The following is an 18073-nucleotide window of genomic DNA, read 5'->3' as shown; positions in this document are numbered from 1 at the left end:
AGAAAGTCAGAAATCTGCACAAAAAAAAAAGAGGCTACAGATTTCAGTATTAGTAAGGGTTAATAAGCATTAAATATCACACAGAAACTTGTGAGAACACTGCTTAAAATTAATATTATTAAAAGAATGCTATTAAGGCTACAAAGTCAAGCAGTGCGTTCATAAATTGCTAGGATTTAGGCTGCCCATGAAGACTTTTTTTTAAACCTCTGAAAAATATTTTTATATTAAATATTAAAAATATTTAAATATTTTTAATAATTTTTGACATTACATAAATCTGATACAATTTTATTTGTTTCAAATTGTGCAATCCGCAAGTTATTTTTCTTTTTTATGTGTTGTTTTTCTTTTTTATCTATCATGACTATTATGTGTCTTTCTTGACAGTGATCGTTAACTTCTTATTTTATGTGCATCACTTCTGTTTCAGAAATCTGATTCCAGTTTAAGTGATTTCCTCAGCGATGATGACGTTAACTCCTCCAAAAAAGTAACCAAGACAGAAACTCTCCAGAAGGCTGATCCAGTGAATCCACAGAAGGGTTCTAATGCCTTTGAGCAGGATCAGAAGGTGACAGAAATTAAACCCAGGTAAATAGTTTAATTAGTGACTTATTTTGCAGCATCTTGCTCATTGTAAGTTGGTATTAGCAAGAATCACACTGTCATCACGCTCTGTTATTATCACACAATTCACTCAATAACCATTTTGGGTGGGGAATTTTCGTCGCGTCTCTGGGAGTGATGACGCTTCGTGCTAAATTAGTCCCTGTGCTGAAAAAAGCAGACTCCAGCCCAGCTTTGCGCAGTTCTGTGGCCTTGTAACAGATATGAAACAACTCGCATCCTCTTATCCGTCTTTGCACAATGTCTCTGTGTGCGTAAAATTTGTGTTACTGCTTTACAGGGACAGAGTTCACATCAGCAGAGTCTCTTTCTCTGCTGATCCGTGTTCTCCCCTATAGCAGTAGTAAATAAACTTCTGCCCTGATCTAAATAGTGTGCACTTTTTTCCTGTGACAGAACCAATAAAAGTGCCCCTAAAAATCCAATGATCAAGCTTTAGAATCATAAAATCATAGAATAGAATTGCTTAACTTGTACAATACCAGTTAGTATTAAAGTTTCAGGACTTTTTTTTTCCTAATTCAGATTTAAACAATTATTTCTGAAACTTTTTTTACAAGTACTGCTATTTTCACCTTCGTGTAAAATTCATATCTCCAGAGGTACCAACACAAAACCATTTACAAGCCAAGTCTTACAAATAAAGTGCCAGTGAGTTTTTGAATTAGGACAAAAATCCTGTTGCTGTTCCTCTGCAGCAGTAATGACATTGCATACTGCATATTGTAAGATTTCTGTTACAGACACCACCAAATCTGTTGTAAAAATACATTTTAAATACATGCATTTTAATCAACCATGGTCAGTTTTTAAATAATATCCCACCCAGCTACAGTTTTCCCTTCGTGGTGTTGTTAAGAATATCCGTGCAGTCCTGATTCTTAGTTTTGTCTCTTGCTCTCCTACTAGGTCACTTGCTCCTCCAGAAGATCACGCGGAAGTTCACGTCACGTCCCTGAGTGCAGACAGGTTGGCATTGCTGGGGCGAATACACCTAGCCAGAGTCGTCATTGAAAGCTTGAAAATCACTCCGGAGAGCATCCAGATCACACCGAGAAAGAAAGGCTTAACGGGGAAGCCTCCAAGGCCTGCGTCGGTTAATAAGTGGTAAGGGGGGTTGTTTCTCACCAGGTTGTTACTTGTGCCTTCAAGGCGGATTTCTCTGAGGTCTGTTGTGTCGCCCAGCTTACCTAAGCTCTCCGGGCTTCTGAGTTCTTCCCATTTCGCTGCTGCTCTCAGGATATTGTGTATCGTAGATTTCTGAAAGGTAGAGATGTGAATAAGTTGTCCTGATGTGAGCTCCCTTCAGGCTGCGCTTGTTCTGGGATTTTGGGGAGGTACGAATGCGCTTTGTGCAGGTCAGTGTGTTGAAGACAAAAGATGTTTGGGATTTTTCTTTTCTTGAGGAGAATCTAACATGTAAGGAATAGTGAAGGAATTCATAAAATAGATACTTCAATTATTCTAAAAAAATAGAGTAACTTAATAAACTGTGAATCTGAAGCTTGCCTGCTACGTTCAATTTAATTATATACATTAGATTTGTGATGGATTGTGATCACCCAGTCACTTTTTTATTCACAGTACCTTCTTTATCGAGTACCACTTTCCTGTGGGAGCCTCCAAGGATGCAAAAGGAGAGGTCTCCATAACAACAGAAGTCGTTCGAGTAGCTTCAAGCAAAATCACAGATGAAGGTAAGAGCATTATTTTTCCTCCCTTATATTTAGTATTGTGGACTCCTTCATCTCTTAGAAATTATTTAGTAGCATTTTCTGTGTAATTTCTTTGCTGCCTGAGAAATACAGTATGATTAGTGGCACCTCTATCTCTGGAGTTGCTGTGCTGCAGGTAGTGGAATGCTTCTCTCAAGAAGGAATCCAAGTGATTGTTTGGGGTTTTTCTTTTTTTGCTTCCAAGAAGTATTCCTATTGGAATTTTCACATTTCTTTTTCCTACGGACATAGTAGCAGATGAGTAAGCCCATTCGTTCACTTCCACATAAAACCAGTATCCCTTCTGCAATAGTATGAAGATGCTAAAGTACCTCTAGAAATATCAGAGGTACTTATATCTCAAAGAAATTTTTCCAGATGCTGAAGTATGCCACACAACTTCTGCAAGAGCTTAGGGAGTCTGCTGGATCCAAGAGATCTTGACAAGTCCTGTGCTCAAATCAGTAAACATTAATATTTTCAGTGAGAGTCACTAATGTTTGTATCCCTGAGAACAGTTTATGTTGTTTCTCTCCTCAGTGAGCAGTTTATGCTGTATGAGTGAGATCCTCTCTGCCTAATCGTCCCAGAAACTGGAATCCCAGGGTGACTTTCAAATGCCTCTCCCATATGATCATTCGTTGGCTTTGCATCTTTCTGGGTGGCTCTTGAGAGATCTGGGGGTAATTCTGAGTTCTCCATTTCTGTCCAGATAAAGCATCTCGTTCTTCTGAACCTTAGCTCTTTGTAATACAAAAATAATACAACCGTCTGCACTTTGTCTTGTGTAGTTAGGTTCCAGATTCTGGAACCTAGAAAAATAGAGCTGAAAATAGTTTGAAGAAGCCATCAAGTCAATCCATTGTACCGTTATCTTTCCTGAGAGCTCTTCATCTCATTTATTAATGATGCCCAGTGGGAAGAACTCCATAGCCATCCCAGGCAAGCTGCAGAAGAGCTGTTAGAAAAGTTTTTTTATGCCGAAACTGAGTTTTTTTCATCACAAGAATACTTGCTTTATCCATTGGGAACAAGGAGAGCATACTGCTTCAACGCTGTTACTGCACTTCTTGTTCTCCTTTTCTAAACTAAATGCCAGTTCATTCAGTCTTTTCTTGCAGTTTTCTACTTTTCTCCTGAACTTGCAGTTATTCTTGCAGCTCTTGACTCTCTCAAGATATGTTTTGAAATGTATTACTCAAGATGAGACGGGGTTCTCCCACTGAAGAAGGGAAAGTCGTACTGCGCGCTAGGATGACGGAGACTTGGTGCCAACTGCAGCCTTTAGATGCTGTTATAACATCAGTTTTGTCATAGAATCATAGAATGGTTAGGGTTTGTCATGCTGCTCTCCAGCTATTTTCTAGTCTTGGAAAATGAAAAATGGTTTACTTCAGGCTTAATGCTAATAAGTAAAGCAAAATGAAATGATTTTGTGTGTAACAGAGCAATCTGCAAGAAGTAAATCACCTGCAGAGTTGGAACATAATTTAATAGATTGAAACCTGCAGAGATTCAACCCCTGTTGAGGGTTTCAGCAACAGCCTTCCCCCCTTAGGCTCCCAGCCTTGCTTGATCTCTGATTCTGGGAGATGTACAAACGCTCTCCTGTGTTTGTCCATGCTTCTCAGCAGTGCCGTCGGTGTCCCCTCATACCTTCTGAACTTCATGTGTCTCTACTCACCCTGCCTATTTCTGCAGAGACTGAAGATTTCTCTGTTCCTGATCAAGCTCAAAAGACAGGTTAGCTCTGAATCCAGCTAAGAGCTCACAAGTCTCTGTCTTCCTTGCAGCGGTGAAATTCCAACAGCGGTTTGTGTTCCCTGTCCGTTTTGGTGGAACGATGATAGAGCACTGGTGGAGCTCTGACCTTGCTTTTAAAATCTACATGAGAAAAAGCACACAGAAAAAGGTACTTGTTAAGAGTTGTTATACTTTGTGTATTCTATTTCCTCCAAATACTTAGGCAGACAGCAGCGGCTTGTCTAAGCTTTCTGCAGTGCTTCGTTGCAATCGCTGCCATCTCAACCGTCAGAGGCAAAACAAAGTAACGTAGCTTGACTTCCTAATCGGCCGTTGCCAGATATTATGAAAGGAAATCACGTTATGTGCAGTACTCTTAAGTTGAGCTAATTGCTGTTCAATCTTGTCTGAGTTCCAGACTGACAGGGGGAAAAAAAATGCCCTTCCCTCATCTTTAAATCTGATCTCTTGTTGTTGAAGCGTATCGAATCGATTACAAGCATTAGTCTTCGATGAGGACACAGCATATTTAGCAATATAGCAAGGGTGAACGTGGGTGCGGATGATATTCCTCTGCCTAGGAATAACGTCAGGTGTGAGGAACTGGTGTAACTTGTGCTTTTGAGGGAAAAGAAGTCTGTCTTTCTGTCGCTAAAAATATCTATACAATCATCTGCGTGTGATGAAGACAGTGAGAGGTGTTAACTCAGCGTATGTTTTGTTGTAATCAACACCACAGATATCTGCCCATCTCTTCTAACAGCAGCTTTTCTTTTAATGGCTGAATTAATTGCATCTTTAAGTATGGAAATTTTGCTCGGTTTCTAGGATTTGAGATATTAATTTTTGCATTAACCTGGAACTGTTTACTGTAGGTACTGGGAGAATTTTCCTGATTGTTGTCCTGGTGATGTTTGAAATGGGAACTAAGGGAAACTTCCCTGCAAATCCCCTCTGATAAAACTGGTGGAGTGGGAGTGGGGAGGGACTGACCGTGGCTTCCCAGAAGGCTTTCCTTTCACAATGTGCCCGTAGTTCTTTAAACCTGACAGAAATCCTGCAAAATGGGTTCTTTTTCTGCCCTCAGCCGGTGGCCGTTGGCTCGGCAGCGCTGCAGTTGTGCAAGGTTATTCAGTCGGAGCTGCTCACTGTCAGCTGTGAAATACCTGTGGAAAAAGAGGGAGGCCAGAGACAAGTTGGACCACTAAAGGTATGTGTTTTACCACAGAGAGTTTGAGTTAAACAACCTGTTATTACTAATTTGGGCTGGGTGTTCTCTCTTTTTTTTTCCCCTTTTTTCATTTTGCCTCCTCTTTCATTTCTCTTTCTGTTTTGGTTTGCCAGGTCTCAGATATGAAGGTTTGTAAGACCAATGCGAGAAAACATAAACCTTATTTTTCCTTCGGGTTTTGGAGGAGTATTTTGATCCTCCTCCAAGTCTAAGGATGTTGCTGTGTGACGTTCCCTGGCTGCAGGGTAAAACGAGGGCCAGTAAGCTCGGGCTAGGATACAGAAACCACTTTACAGGCAGATTTTGAGTGGCACGTGTTCAGTACTGGGACCATTGGCTTTTGCTCCACACGTGATGTGAGCTGAGGTCTCTTCTGACGCAGAGGCCTGATGCTCCCCGTCACTGGCACCACCTTGTCACCTCAGGAGTTACTTTCTCCAGCCAGAGTTTCTACCAGCACGCTCAACTTCTGGTTGAGAAGGATTCACAGTCCTGCACAGCACATTTGAGAGATTTGCCAGTTCTGAGGACGAACAGCTCTCTAGATTAGCAAGAGAGTATTTGGGAATTTTCCATTCAGAGCTCCTAAATTATTCCCAGAGAACCTGAGCGTGGATTGCTTCTGTTGCCTTGTAGTTCACAGAGGCTGTGAAACTTCTTCCAGAGAAGCCATTCGGCAGAGCTGCCGGTAGAGCAGCTGCAGAAGGGTGAAACATAAAATGTAGAGGTTAGGTGTGGGAGGAGTGAGTTGAAGGTGGGAGAGGAGAAATGGTGTGTGGTGCAGGAGAGAATGGAGTGGGACAGGGCGTGAGAGGAGAAAAGTGGAAGGAAGCCTTGTGGGGAATTAATGAGCCCAAGTTCAATGCAAGAGCTTACGGAAGGGGAAGCTAAATCTTAAAGCTGATTTTTGTCACCGTGTCTCTTAGATTTCACTTGCTCAGTGTAATACCTGCCTGTCGTCAATACCTGTGTGTCCAGCTCTCCTGGCCAGGGCATGGGACGTCAGCTCTTGAGCCCACTTCGCATTTCTTGGATTCTGTCCCACAGCTGGCCTTGAGCTCCTCATCTTTGTTCCTTATACACTTTACAAGTAGATACCGTTTGGCATCTTTTGCCACAATATCTTGTCTCATCCTTCCTAAGTCTTACGCAAAATTCTTGAGTCTGATTATTTTGTTTTCCTTATTTGGCCATTTTATGGCTCCAGTCCTTTTCTTTATCTTGCTACCTTATCTTCTGGGCTTCAGTTTGTCCTCCCCTGCTTGCTATCCTGTCATGCAAATGAATCCAGCTGATTTATGAGACTTTGTAGCAATTAACACTTGCAAGTTAAAATTTGGAATTCCTTTAACCCTCGTTCGGGTGTTTCTTTTATTGCTTTCACACACACATTTCATACCAATCTAACTATTTCTCTTGCAAATCTTGACAACATGAAGAGGTAATGCAGATGTAAGACAATGTTAAAAAGAAAACAAAACGCATAAAACGCAACCTCAGAAAAAAAAGCAAACAAATGCAGTGGGATATGTAGACCACTGGAGAGAAAAAGAAGGAGCCCATAGAAGGGAGAGGAGTTAGGGGCAGCTAAAATCAGCAGAGAGTGTGAAAATTAAAGAGCAATAAAAGAAAACATTTAGAGAGAAATGCTTCTTTGTCATATTTTTTCTCAAGCAGCAAGTGCTGCAGCAAAGTGGAGCAAGTGACAGTTGTGATCCTTTGTCACAATACTTTTCACCTTGGCCAGGTAGGTGTTCATTTTTCAGTCAGCTCTGTGACTGATTTTAATTTTTTCCTTTATTCAGCCGTAATTGTATGTTTTTATACTTGAGTTACTGCTTTATTGGATAAAACTGCGTGTAGTTGATTTTGCAGTGACAGCTGTAGCTTGTAAGCCTGTGTCTGAAGGTAAACCTTCTGGGTGATGATCTAACACAGTTCTGGAACGAAACATGCAATGCGTTTTCCTGAGTTGATGTTGTCTTTGCACGGGGCACATCTTCTGATCAGCCTGCCTCGCTTTGCGCTACGCAGGTATCCTTAGAGCTCGCAGCCGACAACAAGGACTTCACCCGCACCGCTGCCCGGTCAGCTCTGCCTGCGCAGCCAGTCCCGGCTCACGCCGTAAGAAGTCCCCGGTTGGAATTCCAGGAGGCCAACAGGAAGAGCGTCGATGCAGAAAGCCCTCGCTGCTTGCAACTTAACTGTGAGGACTCACCGAAGACAGGAGCAACCGGAATAAACATCGTGCAGCCACCGCAGACTGTACCAACCTCCGCAGCCCGTAATTTGATGACACAAATATCTGCCTCTGAAGAGGACGGGTTATTACTGCATGTGCTGCTGATGGTGCCTGATGGAAAGGATTTTGTTGCTGGAGACTCTGGGTTCCACAGTTCTTGTAACGTGTATTTAAACTGCAAGCTGCTCAGCACCGAGGAGGCAACGAGATCTGCTGTTGTATGGGGCACAACACAGCCTGCCTTTAATTTTTCTCAGGCAAGTCACAAGTCTTCTGCTTAACACTGACTGAAACGTGCTGTTCCGCTGCTTGGTGTTCTTTTTCTTCTCAATGGACTTATCAGACAGAAACACGGGTTACTGTCCTGGTATGGGGCAGAGCCTTCCCCCAGCAGGCAGCAGAATTTCAGGCATTGAATAATGTTATGAGTTTGTCATTTTTTAAGAGACGTTTTTCTTTGGAAATGTCAGGATGCTCAAACGCATTTGTTTTAACAGTACCTAGTGGTTTGTGAGACTCTTTAGTCTTCAGCTGAAAGAGTGAAATTTAAAAACGTAGCAAAAGACATCAGAAATGGTTATCTGAAGTGATTTCTCTGTTGTGTAGTAACAGGCATTTAAAGATTAAAGCAGTGTTTTTTAAGATAGCATACGATCTTATGTTAAAATTTATCTAAATTGCATCTGTTTTCCTGGCTAGCTCTTTCCCAAGCCTACCAGTTTTCTGAAACTTGTTAGCCAAATATGCATTTCATTTTTAATTTCCGTTTCTGAAGAGCACAATTCTGTAGACTGGAATAACATAGCGTTACCAGAACGCTCTGTACTCAGCAAATAGCTTCCAGTGTATTCTGCGTACTAATGCTGCGTTCACCTCTTTCAGGTGCTGCCTTTTTCACTGACTTCCAAACGCTTGAAGCGGCTGGAGAACAACGTCATGATTATTGAAGCCTGGAACAAGATGGGAAGCCCTGGCTGCGACAGACTGCTGGGATTAGCGAAGCTTCCTCTGCATCAGTTCTACATCTCGTTCAAGTAAACATCTTTGTTCCTTATTTTATTGGCTTGGGAATTACCCTAACTGATGCTCGGAGGAGGAAGTCAAGGAAGGTGTCTGGGTTTGTGTGGGAGTGTTCTTGATTATACTTTCTAGGAAAAGGCGTTTTTGTCCTGCCAAGCTTCCTCTGGCGCTTTCCTCCACCGAGCGGTATATGGGTGAGCGACGCTGTCCTCGTACAGAAATACAAGGAGGCTGTGAGAAATAAAGACACTGTGCTGCGTCAGCTGTGGAGCCGGGTTAACTTGTGGTCCTGTGAAACGGCAAAATTCCAAGAGATCAAAGTGACTGCGCGGGAAAATTAACTGTGGCTTTCCACTGGTGATTTCCCAAGGTTACAAGTGATTGAGTGATTTTGTTCCTGTTTACGCTCTGCATAGATCCCTTTGCTAGGGATGCTGTCCGTTTTGGGGGTTTTTGTGCTATCAAAAAGGTCTCGAAATACTTCATGTTTTAATTGTCGTCTTATCGGATGGGTCTCTCTTTCTGGTTCAGTGTTTTGGCTTCTTGTTCAGTCCAGTAACACACCTGCTTAAAACAATTTAAAGTAATGGGAATACTGGACAGAAGAGATTCTTTCTAATGCAAAGGATTAATTTATTTTTTTTTTTTATTTTGATCAGGCTAGTGATAGGTGGAAACTAGATGGTGCTGGAACTGACTGGCCGCGGCTTTGTTAATTATTAGCGTGTCGTTGGTGTATTTTTTTTTTTTTAGTAATCCACTGTAGTTTACTTGTGTAGATCTTCAGTGTGTCATTAGAGATTTTTATATTCTCTGGGAGACTGTCCCTGGCCCTTCTCGTCTTCCGGCCCGTGCCTATCCCCAAAGGCACATAACTACCTCATAAAAATATAATACGGCCACGGTGTATTAATAGGAGTCTTGTTCCAGCTCATCACCTCGCTCACAGATCTCTAGGCCGGCTTATGGCTAAGGCTGGGTTCGTTTTTGGAAAGCTGTACTTTGTCGTTGCTGAAAATAGCCTTTTCCATTCAGCAGCTTTGGGAAGACTGATGGAATTGAGTCAAATTTTGGAGGAACGGAGACAGATTGCTTTCTAACCGCGTTGAAAGGCCCATCTAAAATGAGCTTTGCGTGATCGTGTTCCTATGCAGACGGCTCATTCTCACGATGGGGCGTTTTTGTGGGTTTTTTTTCTGTTTGTTTGAATCTCCTCTAGAGATCCCAAGATTTCCCACCTGCTTCTTCAAGCTCAGTACCCCGTGGTTGCAGTGGACAGCTATATGCCGGTGACAGACGTTTTTACTGGCAGTAGATGTGGGAGCCTGAGGGTCGTTCTGGCCATGGGGTCAGCTGATCAGATAGTGGCACTGCAGAGGCTGAAAAACGAAGAAGGAATGGCACCTCCCATCACCCAGCGCCCGTCCCACTCTCTGGACCCTCCTCCTACAAAGCCCGCAACGGTATTGTTCAGTGAATTCCTGTTCTTGCTGTGAGGGACACGAGAAAACGATTTTACCAGTGGGTTCCATTAACAGACCAGTGATCCCCATTCTCTTTTGATGCTGTAGCCAGTTTTGTTATAAATGATCGCGTTCTACGCAGAATTATATTGTTTGTACTCTCTTCTTACCAACTTTCTCTCACCACTCTTGACATTATTGCCCTTTTTATTGCCCTGCTTCTATCTACATGACATGTGCAGTAAAAAAGTCTCCAAAAATTATAGAAAACCGTAATTCTCACAGCCTTATTCTGTACCGTACAGGCTTTGCCACTGCCTTTGAGTTGGATATGTAGGAATTTTTTGTGCTCTTTATGTGCTGTGTTTTTTGGCTTTTGTGGGGAAAAAAAAAATGCTATCAGGCTTTTGATGTTTCTGTGAACTTCAGGAGGAAAATAACAGACTCAGACTTCTTAGAATCTTATCTTCCCGATCCTCTCGTGTGCTGTTTCCTAAAGAATCACCCTTTCCACGTGGATTTCCTTTGTTTTCTTAGCAGCTAGACCAAGAAGGGGAAGACTTGATGGAGCATGTGTTTGAGATCCACGTGGAGAGCGTGAAAGGACTCACTCCCTTACAGTCCACCGTCTGGGGAGAGGCTGACTGCTACGTGCAGTACTATTTCCCAGTTCAAGAGCCTGGGTGCGGTGCGCTGCAAGGAACTGGATTGCGTGAGGATGGTGAGTTTCAACATCTGTGTTGGCAACATGGACAGCGGGACACAGCGCACCCTCAGCAAGTTCACCGACAACACCCAGCTGTGTGGTGCTGTCGACACGCTGGAGGGGAGGGATCCATCCAGAGGGACCTGGACAGGCTGGAGAGGTGGGCCCGTGCCAACCTCACGGGGTTCAACCAGGCCAAGGGCCAGGTCCTGCACCTGGGTGGGGGCAAGCCCAGCACAAATCCAGGCTGGGGGGGAACGGATGGAGAGCAGCCCTGAGGAGAAGGACTTGGGGGTGCTGGTGGGCGAGAAGCTCAACACGAGCCGGCAACGTGCGCTCACAGCCCAGAAACCAACGGCACCCTGGGCTGCATCCCCACAGCGTGGGCAGCAGGGCGAGGGAGGGGATTCTGCCCCTCTGCTCCGCTCTGGGGAGACCCCCCTGCAGCGCTGCGTCCAGCTCTGGAGCCCCCAACAGCAGAAGGACGTGGAGCTGCTGGAGAGGGTCCAGAGGAGGCCACGCAGATGCTGAGAGGGCTGGAGCAGCTCTGCTGTGAGGCCAGGCTGAGAGAGCTGGGGCTGTTCAGCCTGGAGAAGAGGAGGCTCCGGGGAGAGCTGAGAGCGGCTCCCAGTGCCCAAAGGGGGCTGCAGGAAAGGTGGGGAGAGACTCTTCAGCAGGGCCTGCTGGGACAGGACGAGGGGTGGTGGTTTCAAAATAGAGGGAGGCAGATTCAGACTGGATATTAGGAAAAATTTTTTTACACCGAGGGTGGTGGAACACCTGTGGTGCAGGTTGCCCAGAGAGGCGGTGGATGCCCCATCCCTGGAAACATTCCAGGCCAGGTTGGCCGGGGCTCTGAGCAACCTGATGTGGTTGGAGATGTCCCTGCTCCTGGCAGGGGGGTTGGGCTGGGTGGCCTCTAAAGGTCCCTTCCAACCTGAACCATTCTGTGATTCTGTCATTCTATACACAGGCCTTTCAAGATGCTCATTTTTGTGGACACACCAAGAGAAGACTTGCCCATTTTAGACAATTAGGATTATAAAGGAGTATTTAAATAATTGCAGTTGTACAAAAGCACTTAGTGTTGATCTGGAGTGCTTTGAATCACTAATTTTCCTCTGAAAAATGACAGTCGGTAATGTTGTTCCATAGCAACTCCTGCGGACCGTGTCAGCTTCCAGCCACGTTTAACAGTAGACTTCAGCTGGTGGCTCACAGTGAATTCCTTGTAAAAGATTTGTGAAGTGAAACTCAGAAGAACAAGCCTCCTGGCCAGAGGATTTAACTTATTGTGCAGGTGTCCTGCCTCCTGCAGGACTGCAAATAAAAAAAAGGTTGAAACCCCCAGGTGCAACTATTTTAACCAACTCTGCTTGACTTGTAGGCATCAAATTAAAGCCGTTTCGCACAGCAACCGCTTTGTGCGTCCCTGATCCCGTCTTTAACGATGAGCACCACCATTCCTTGTTGGTTCCTGCAGACGTCCCAGTCCAAAGGCTCCTGGTCAGTGCGTTTATGGCACCGGGAGCGGCTGGAGGAGGAATCCAGTTTGAAGTCTGGTGCAGGTACAGAATAACGTCCCAGTCTTTGTAGATGTCGCAGCAGTACAGATAGAGGCATATTGGTGTTGAAAAATCTCTGGCTATGGGATGGATATCTAATAAGTGAAAAAATAGTGAGCTCATTTGGTGACGAATATCTGCATTTAAGATTGCATTTAAGACATGTGAGACGGTTTTTGCCCCCAAGAGTGCTGATTACTCTTTTCTTCTTAAAATTTCTGTAGAAAGTGCGTGCTCTTAGTTTGCTTTCTTCCACTTTGTTATCAGCATGGTGATCTAAAAGTAGTGTTTAAATGCTTGGCATGTCTAAATTTTACTTAATAGCACCTTGGAGGTGTAATTTCCTCGTTTTCATTTGGTTTTTTTTCCCCCTAACACAAATCACCGATTACAAAATGAATACTATAAACTGGTTTTAAGTTCAAATTGTAGTTTCTTTGGCAACTGAAGCTAATTAGTAGTAGGGGAAGCAGAGACCGTGAAGACAGGTAGCTTGAGAAAAGCACAATTATAAAATCTGTTCCTTCTGTGGTAAACTCAGCTATTTAAAATTTGCGAAGTCACGTGAGAATTATTACGAGCTGGATATGTTTACGTTAATATTGGTAACGACCGGAGCAGTTGAAGTACCTGGCATTTCAGGAGTGTGCCTTTTCCTGAGGACGACCGCACTTCGGTTTAATCTTGCTTTGACTGCTTGCTGCTAATGCTTGGTTAATCAGGCTGTTTTGGGTGAAAGAAGCAAATTACTGAGCTGGAAGCCTTTTGAGAATTCTGTAAACATTCTCTCACCAGTTTGCAATATTTGAAATGGAAGAAGCTTACCGAGAAATCCTTGTAATTAGGAAGGAGATTTGATTTGGAATTTGACAGTCAGCATCTAGAGAGTTCTTGCTGTGATGCTGTCATCATCTTGAATTACTCCTAGAAATGTGTCGGGACAAAGTAGAAACCAACAAGTGGAATCTTCCAAGGTGTTTGAACTACTGTTCAGGCAGTGCTCTACCCAAAGCTGGAGCAGTCAATAAATGTTCAGGATTTGTCCCAAAATGGAAAAGAAAACACAAGTCTGTAGCACTACCACGTTACTCAGTCACTGAAAACCCAGTGCATGCCTTTCTCCTGATCTAGCTCTCGTTCCTTAGATACGGTGCCAAAACCCGCTTTAGGATGAGGCTGAAGCCAAGTAGCACAGTGAGAAATGGTCTGGAGTAATTTTTTACACTCACAAGCTGGTACCACAAATCCGTTCTGCAAGTAGTATTTTTATTTATTAATGGAAATTGAGAGCGAAGAATATTTGGTGCCAGCTCCTTCTCTTGTTTTTCTTTGGGACGCCAATTTTTAGTAGAGTTTCTGCTAGCTGACTTGCTAGGACTAGTGCAAAAGTACATCTGTAGCATTATCTACGTGACCGCTGACTGTTTTTTGGTTTTCTTTCCTGTGGAAATTGATTTCCTTGAGTTTATCCTTTAGCTATCAGAAGACCCAACTGTTTGAAGACGCACACATTAAATTTGACTTATGTACAGTCTTGAGAGAAAAAACAATCATTTTGTCATCATCAAAACAGCACGATTGATGCTGTTTCTTTGCGTCTTCCCAGGTATTATTACCCAAACGTCAGAGACCAGATGGTTGCCAAAGGGACCTTGCCTTTGTCGCGGCTGTGTGCCATGGTGACGATGCAGCAGCGGGAAGAAATCGGGATACAGACTTTTAATCTTCCGTTGGTCCCCCGAAATGATTCCTCAGAGGAATTTCATCTGCGGTCTTCAGGTAAGGAAGGCTTGTGGGTTTTCCCTTTATGTGTGAAAATGAAAGTCTAATTATTTGCTTCCAAGGCAAATAAAAATATATATTTATGTTAACAACTCATATCAACCATGAGCGGTTTCCTCCCAGCTTTCACTGTCGCCATACCTAGTGAAGAATCAGTGATTGAACAGGAGCAATCCTCAAACTCCTAACAAATTTTTCAAAACCCTCCCTGTGTATTGCACTGCTGAGTTGCCAGATAAGCCAGTCCGTAGTTCAGATTCCCATGTAAGGCGGGGAATGGGAAATCTGAAGAAGGGCTGTTTATGGTACATGGTGTGAGCAGTGATCTTTCTGTTCTGCTGTGGTTCTTTCAAAGGATACAAACATCAGCTCTGGGAGGGCCACTGAGGAAATCTGAGGCAGCTTTTTGGGTAAAAATATCCAGAAAAAAGCTGGGGCTGCAGAGGGAGTTCAGTATGCTTCGATTATTTTGCATTAGCTTAGCCACGTGCAGCAGCAGAAAGTCTCCCTCTGAAGATTTTGTCGCTGCAGTACTATAAAAAAGACGTGTTGAAATACTGCAGCAGGATATTTAAAAAGCATTACAATGAGCGCACACACGAGGGCGCGGCTGGCTTAAACAGCCTCCCCTAGTTTTACTACGCCATCAATTTACCAGTGAGAAGGAGCCGTTAAGACCATCTGACCTGCCTGCCAGTAGGTCAGCTTGCAGGACGCGGTCGTTAAAATTTCCCTCTGCGCCTCCGTAACTTCTGGCTGAAGTACAGCACCTTGCACACTCCATCTCGGTGGATTTCAGATGGAATTATTTTTTTGCACTAATACACCAAGTTTTGCATTAAGAGGTATAACCAAGTATTGATTATATTGGCTGTAACTTTGTAAAAACCTGACCATTTCTTTCCTTTCTTTCTTTCATTTAACCCAGGCTTGCTGGATGTGAGTGTGAGATACCAGCGATCCGTGAAAACAGCAGCGGGAGTAACTGCTCAAGCTGTTTCTCTTTGCGTACAAATACACAGAGCAGCTGGTTTGCAAGCAGCAGCTAGGTAAAGCCTAATTCCAAGAGGAAGATTCTTCTCTTAAAATAGCTTTATCTGGAGGCAGCAGGCTGAGATGTTGGATTAGAACAAGTGGTAACTGGCCAAGTTTCCATCTGGAGAGACCGAGATGCAAACTGGGTTCTGAGCAGAAGGGAAAATAACTTCATAAAGAACATCAGTGGTTATTTTTGTCCCTTAAGCTGCGGTACAGTGTGGTAGCATTCCTTCTGCAGAAGGATCGAGATCGTAAGGGTGCATTTTTCTCCATTTCCACATTTTTCTACACCAAAGGCTGGTGTAAGAATTGGCCGATATAAAATGGTACCTGTTTGGGCCCTGGATCTTGGTGTTACCGATGCTATTTAAAAGCTAGCTGAGACTTGTCCTCTTGAATTTCACTGTGGAAACATGGATAAACTAAGGAGTAACTGCAGCATGTTCCGTTTCACCAGAAGGCTGCTGCTCTGGGTGGATAGTATCACCTGACCTTAGTTCCCATATGCGATTCTCAAGAATTAAGAAAGACAGGGCTAGAAGAGAGGGAGTCAGTTCCGTGAGAGAAGGGTGGCTCCTGTTGTTCTGGGGCGGTGCTCAGCGACCCTTTGTCAGTGTTGCTGAGCTCCTGATCCGTCTTAATTCAAGTAGACTCTGTCAGATGAGGATCACTCCTTGGAGAAGTGCTTGGAGAAGTTAGGAAAGTGGAATGACCTCAGATTCCTCATCAGGAATTAGCAAATAATATGACCTGAGTAATACCTGAGTCTGTTTTGCTTCTAAATAATTCCATCTGCTAATTTCACCGCCTTTTGCTTGTCAGTACTGGTCCGTAAAAATAATTTGACTTGGCCTTTTGCTTCCTCCTAGAGCAAGTTCTCTGGGAAGTTATCCTACGGCTTTTTCTGCAGCGTGGGATGTTTGTAAAGGTGCTGAGTACTTTCTCAGCCACGTTAGTTTCAGGGCCTGGCGATGATGCGAGCACAGCCACCAGTGACGGACCTTGTGGTAGTTACTCTCACCATTTCATATCTGTTCCTAGTATGTTGAGATGGAAGAAAATGGTGAAAAATAATACGCAGCCAGAACCCACATCTGTTTTGACTTACATTCACTGTTCTGTCCAGACTTTTCACCACGAAGACTTGAAACCTTTGCTTTAATTGCATTAGTCCCTAGGTTCCTTGCACATTACATTAATTTTCTTTCTTCTTTTCTTTTTACATACTAAATGAAGAGCTGTGGCACAAAAGAACCCTTCAGTCCACTACTATGCAGGCGTGGGAGTTAACGCTTACGTCTCCGTGCACCTCTCCTTCCTACCGGAGGCAGAGAGACGCAACACACGAGCTGTGGCTTCTACTTTCTGCCCAGAGTTCCAGCATCGCGTAGAGTTTCCTTGTAACCTCGTCATTCAGAAAAGCAGTGGAGAAGCCTCTTCTCTGGGGGAACTCTTGGAGTCTGCCCAAATCGTCTTCTCTGTCTACCATCAGAGCACCAAGTCGGGTAAGGAGTAGGAGTAATTACAGAGAATGAATGCTGCTGCAGAATGATCCAGTCCCCTTAACTTTTAGTTTAGAAGAGAGACTCTTTATGGAATGGTTTGGAAGGGACCTTTCAAGTCCACCCAGCCCAACCCCCCTGCCAGGAGCAGGGACATCTCCAACCACATCAGGTTGCTCAGAGCCCCGGCCAACCTGGCCTGGAATGTTTCCAGGGATGGGGCATCCACCGCCTCTCTGGGCAACCTGGGACAGTGCCTCACCACCCTCAGTGTGAAAAATTTCTTCCTGATATTCAGTCTGAATCTCCCTCCCTCTATTTTGAAACCATGACCCCTCGTCCTGTCCCAGCAGGCCCTGCTGCAGAGTCTCTCCCCACCTTTCCTGCAGCCCCCTTTGGGCACTGGGAGCCGCTCTCAGCTCTCCCCGGAGCCTCCTCTTCTCCAGGCTGAACAGCCCCAGCTCTCTCAGCCTGGCCTCACAGCAGAGCTGCTCCAGCCCTCTCAGCATCTGCGTGGCCTCCTCTGGACCCTCTCCAGCAGCTCCACGTCCTTCTGCTGTTGGGGGCTCCAGAGCTGGACGCAGCGCTGCAGGGGGGTCTCCCCAGAGCGGAGCAGAGGGGCAGAATCCCCTCCCTCGCCCTGCTGCCCACGCTGTGGGGGTGCAGCCCAGGGTGCCGTTGGTTTCTGGGCTGTGAGCGCACGTTGCCGGCTCGTGTTGAGCTTCTCGCCCACCAGCACCCCCAAGTCCTTCTCCTCAGGGCTGCTCTCCATCCGTTCCCCCCCAGCCTGGATTTGTGCTGGGATTGCCCCCACCCACGGGCAGGACCTTGCCCTTGGCCTGGTTGAACCCCGTGAGGTTGGCACGGGCCCACCTCTCCAGCCTGTCCAGGTCCCTCTGGATGGATCTCTCCCCTCCAGCGCGTCGACGGCACCACACAGCTCGGTGTCGTTGGTGAACTTGCTGAGGGTGCGCTGTGTCCCGCTGTCCATGTTGCCGACAAAGATGTTGAACAGGGCTGAGCCCAACACGGACCCCTGAGGGACGCTACTCGTCACCGGTCTCCACTTGGACATCGAACCATTGACCACCACTCTCTGAGTGTGACCATCCAGCCAGTTCCTTATCCCCTGAGTGGTCTGTCCCTCAAATCCATGTCTCTCCATTTTAGAAAGAAGGATGTGGTGGGAGGCCGTGTCAGAGGCCTTACATCTCCACCTAGATCAGGTTGCTCAGAGCCCCAACCAGCCTGACCTGGAATGCTTCAGAGACTGTTCTGTGCAGTTGCTGATAGATGTGATTACCTCAGCTCTCTTCAGGGATACAAGATTTAGCTAAAGATGACATTGTTTTCTACTCCTGGGGGAGGAAAGTCAGGAATGGCATCTTGTTGGGGTAAGCGAGTTGTGATGTACCACTAGCTCCCCACTGGTTACC

At 44.9% G+C, this 18073-nt stretch overlaps 1 protein-coding gene across 1 annotated transcript in view; it reads left to right on the top strand.

Annotated features, from left to right (window-relative positions):
- The window catches only part of C2CD3 (C2 domain containing 3 centriole elongation regulator), a 47819-nt gene that overhangs the window by 6229 nt on the left and 23517 nt on the right, over positions 1 to 18073 (top strand). The window contains exons 9-21 of the mRNA XM_086739776.1: positions 434 to 594; positions 1540 to 1737; positions 2215 to 2327; positions 4139 to 4257; positions 5176 to 5298; positions 7354 to 7818; positions 8444 to 8595; positions 9801 to 10044; positions 10582 to 10765; positions 12138 to 12318; positions 13922 to 14094; positions 15026 to 15146; positions 16372 to 16640. Of these exons, the coding sequence (XP_086595902.1) occupies positions 434 to 594; positions 1540 to 1737; positions 2215 to 2327; positions 4139 to 4257; positions 5176 to 5298; positions 7354 to 7818; positions 8444 to 8595; positions 9801 to 10044; positions 10582 to 10765; positions 12138 to 12318; positions 13922 to 14094; positions 15026 to 15146; positions 16372 to 16640 (2503 nt within the window). The remainder of the gene's footprint in view (positions 1 to 433; positions 595 to 1539; positions 1738 to 2214; positions 2328 to 4138; positions 4258 to 5175; positions 5299 to 7353; positions 7819 to 8443; positions 8596 to 9800; positions 10045 to 10581; positions 10766 to 12137; positions 12319 to 13921; positions 14095 to 15025; positions 15147 to 16371; positions 16641 to 18073) is intronic.

This window comes from Chlamydotis macqueenii, chromosome 1 (assembly GCF_036417535.1).
Source record: "Chlamydotis macqueenii isolate bChlMac1 chromosome 1, bChlMac1.mat, whole genome shotgun sequence".
Lineage (NCBI taxonomy): Eukaryota > Metazoa > Chordata > Aves > Otidiformes > Otididae > Chlamydotis > Chlamydotis macqueenii.
The sequence above is the reverse complement of the archived record's forward strand: the minus strand, read 5'-3'. Positions and strand labels throughout refer to the sequence as shown.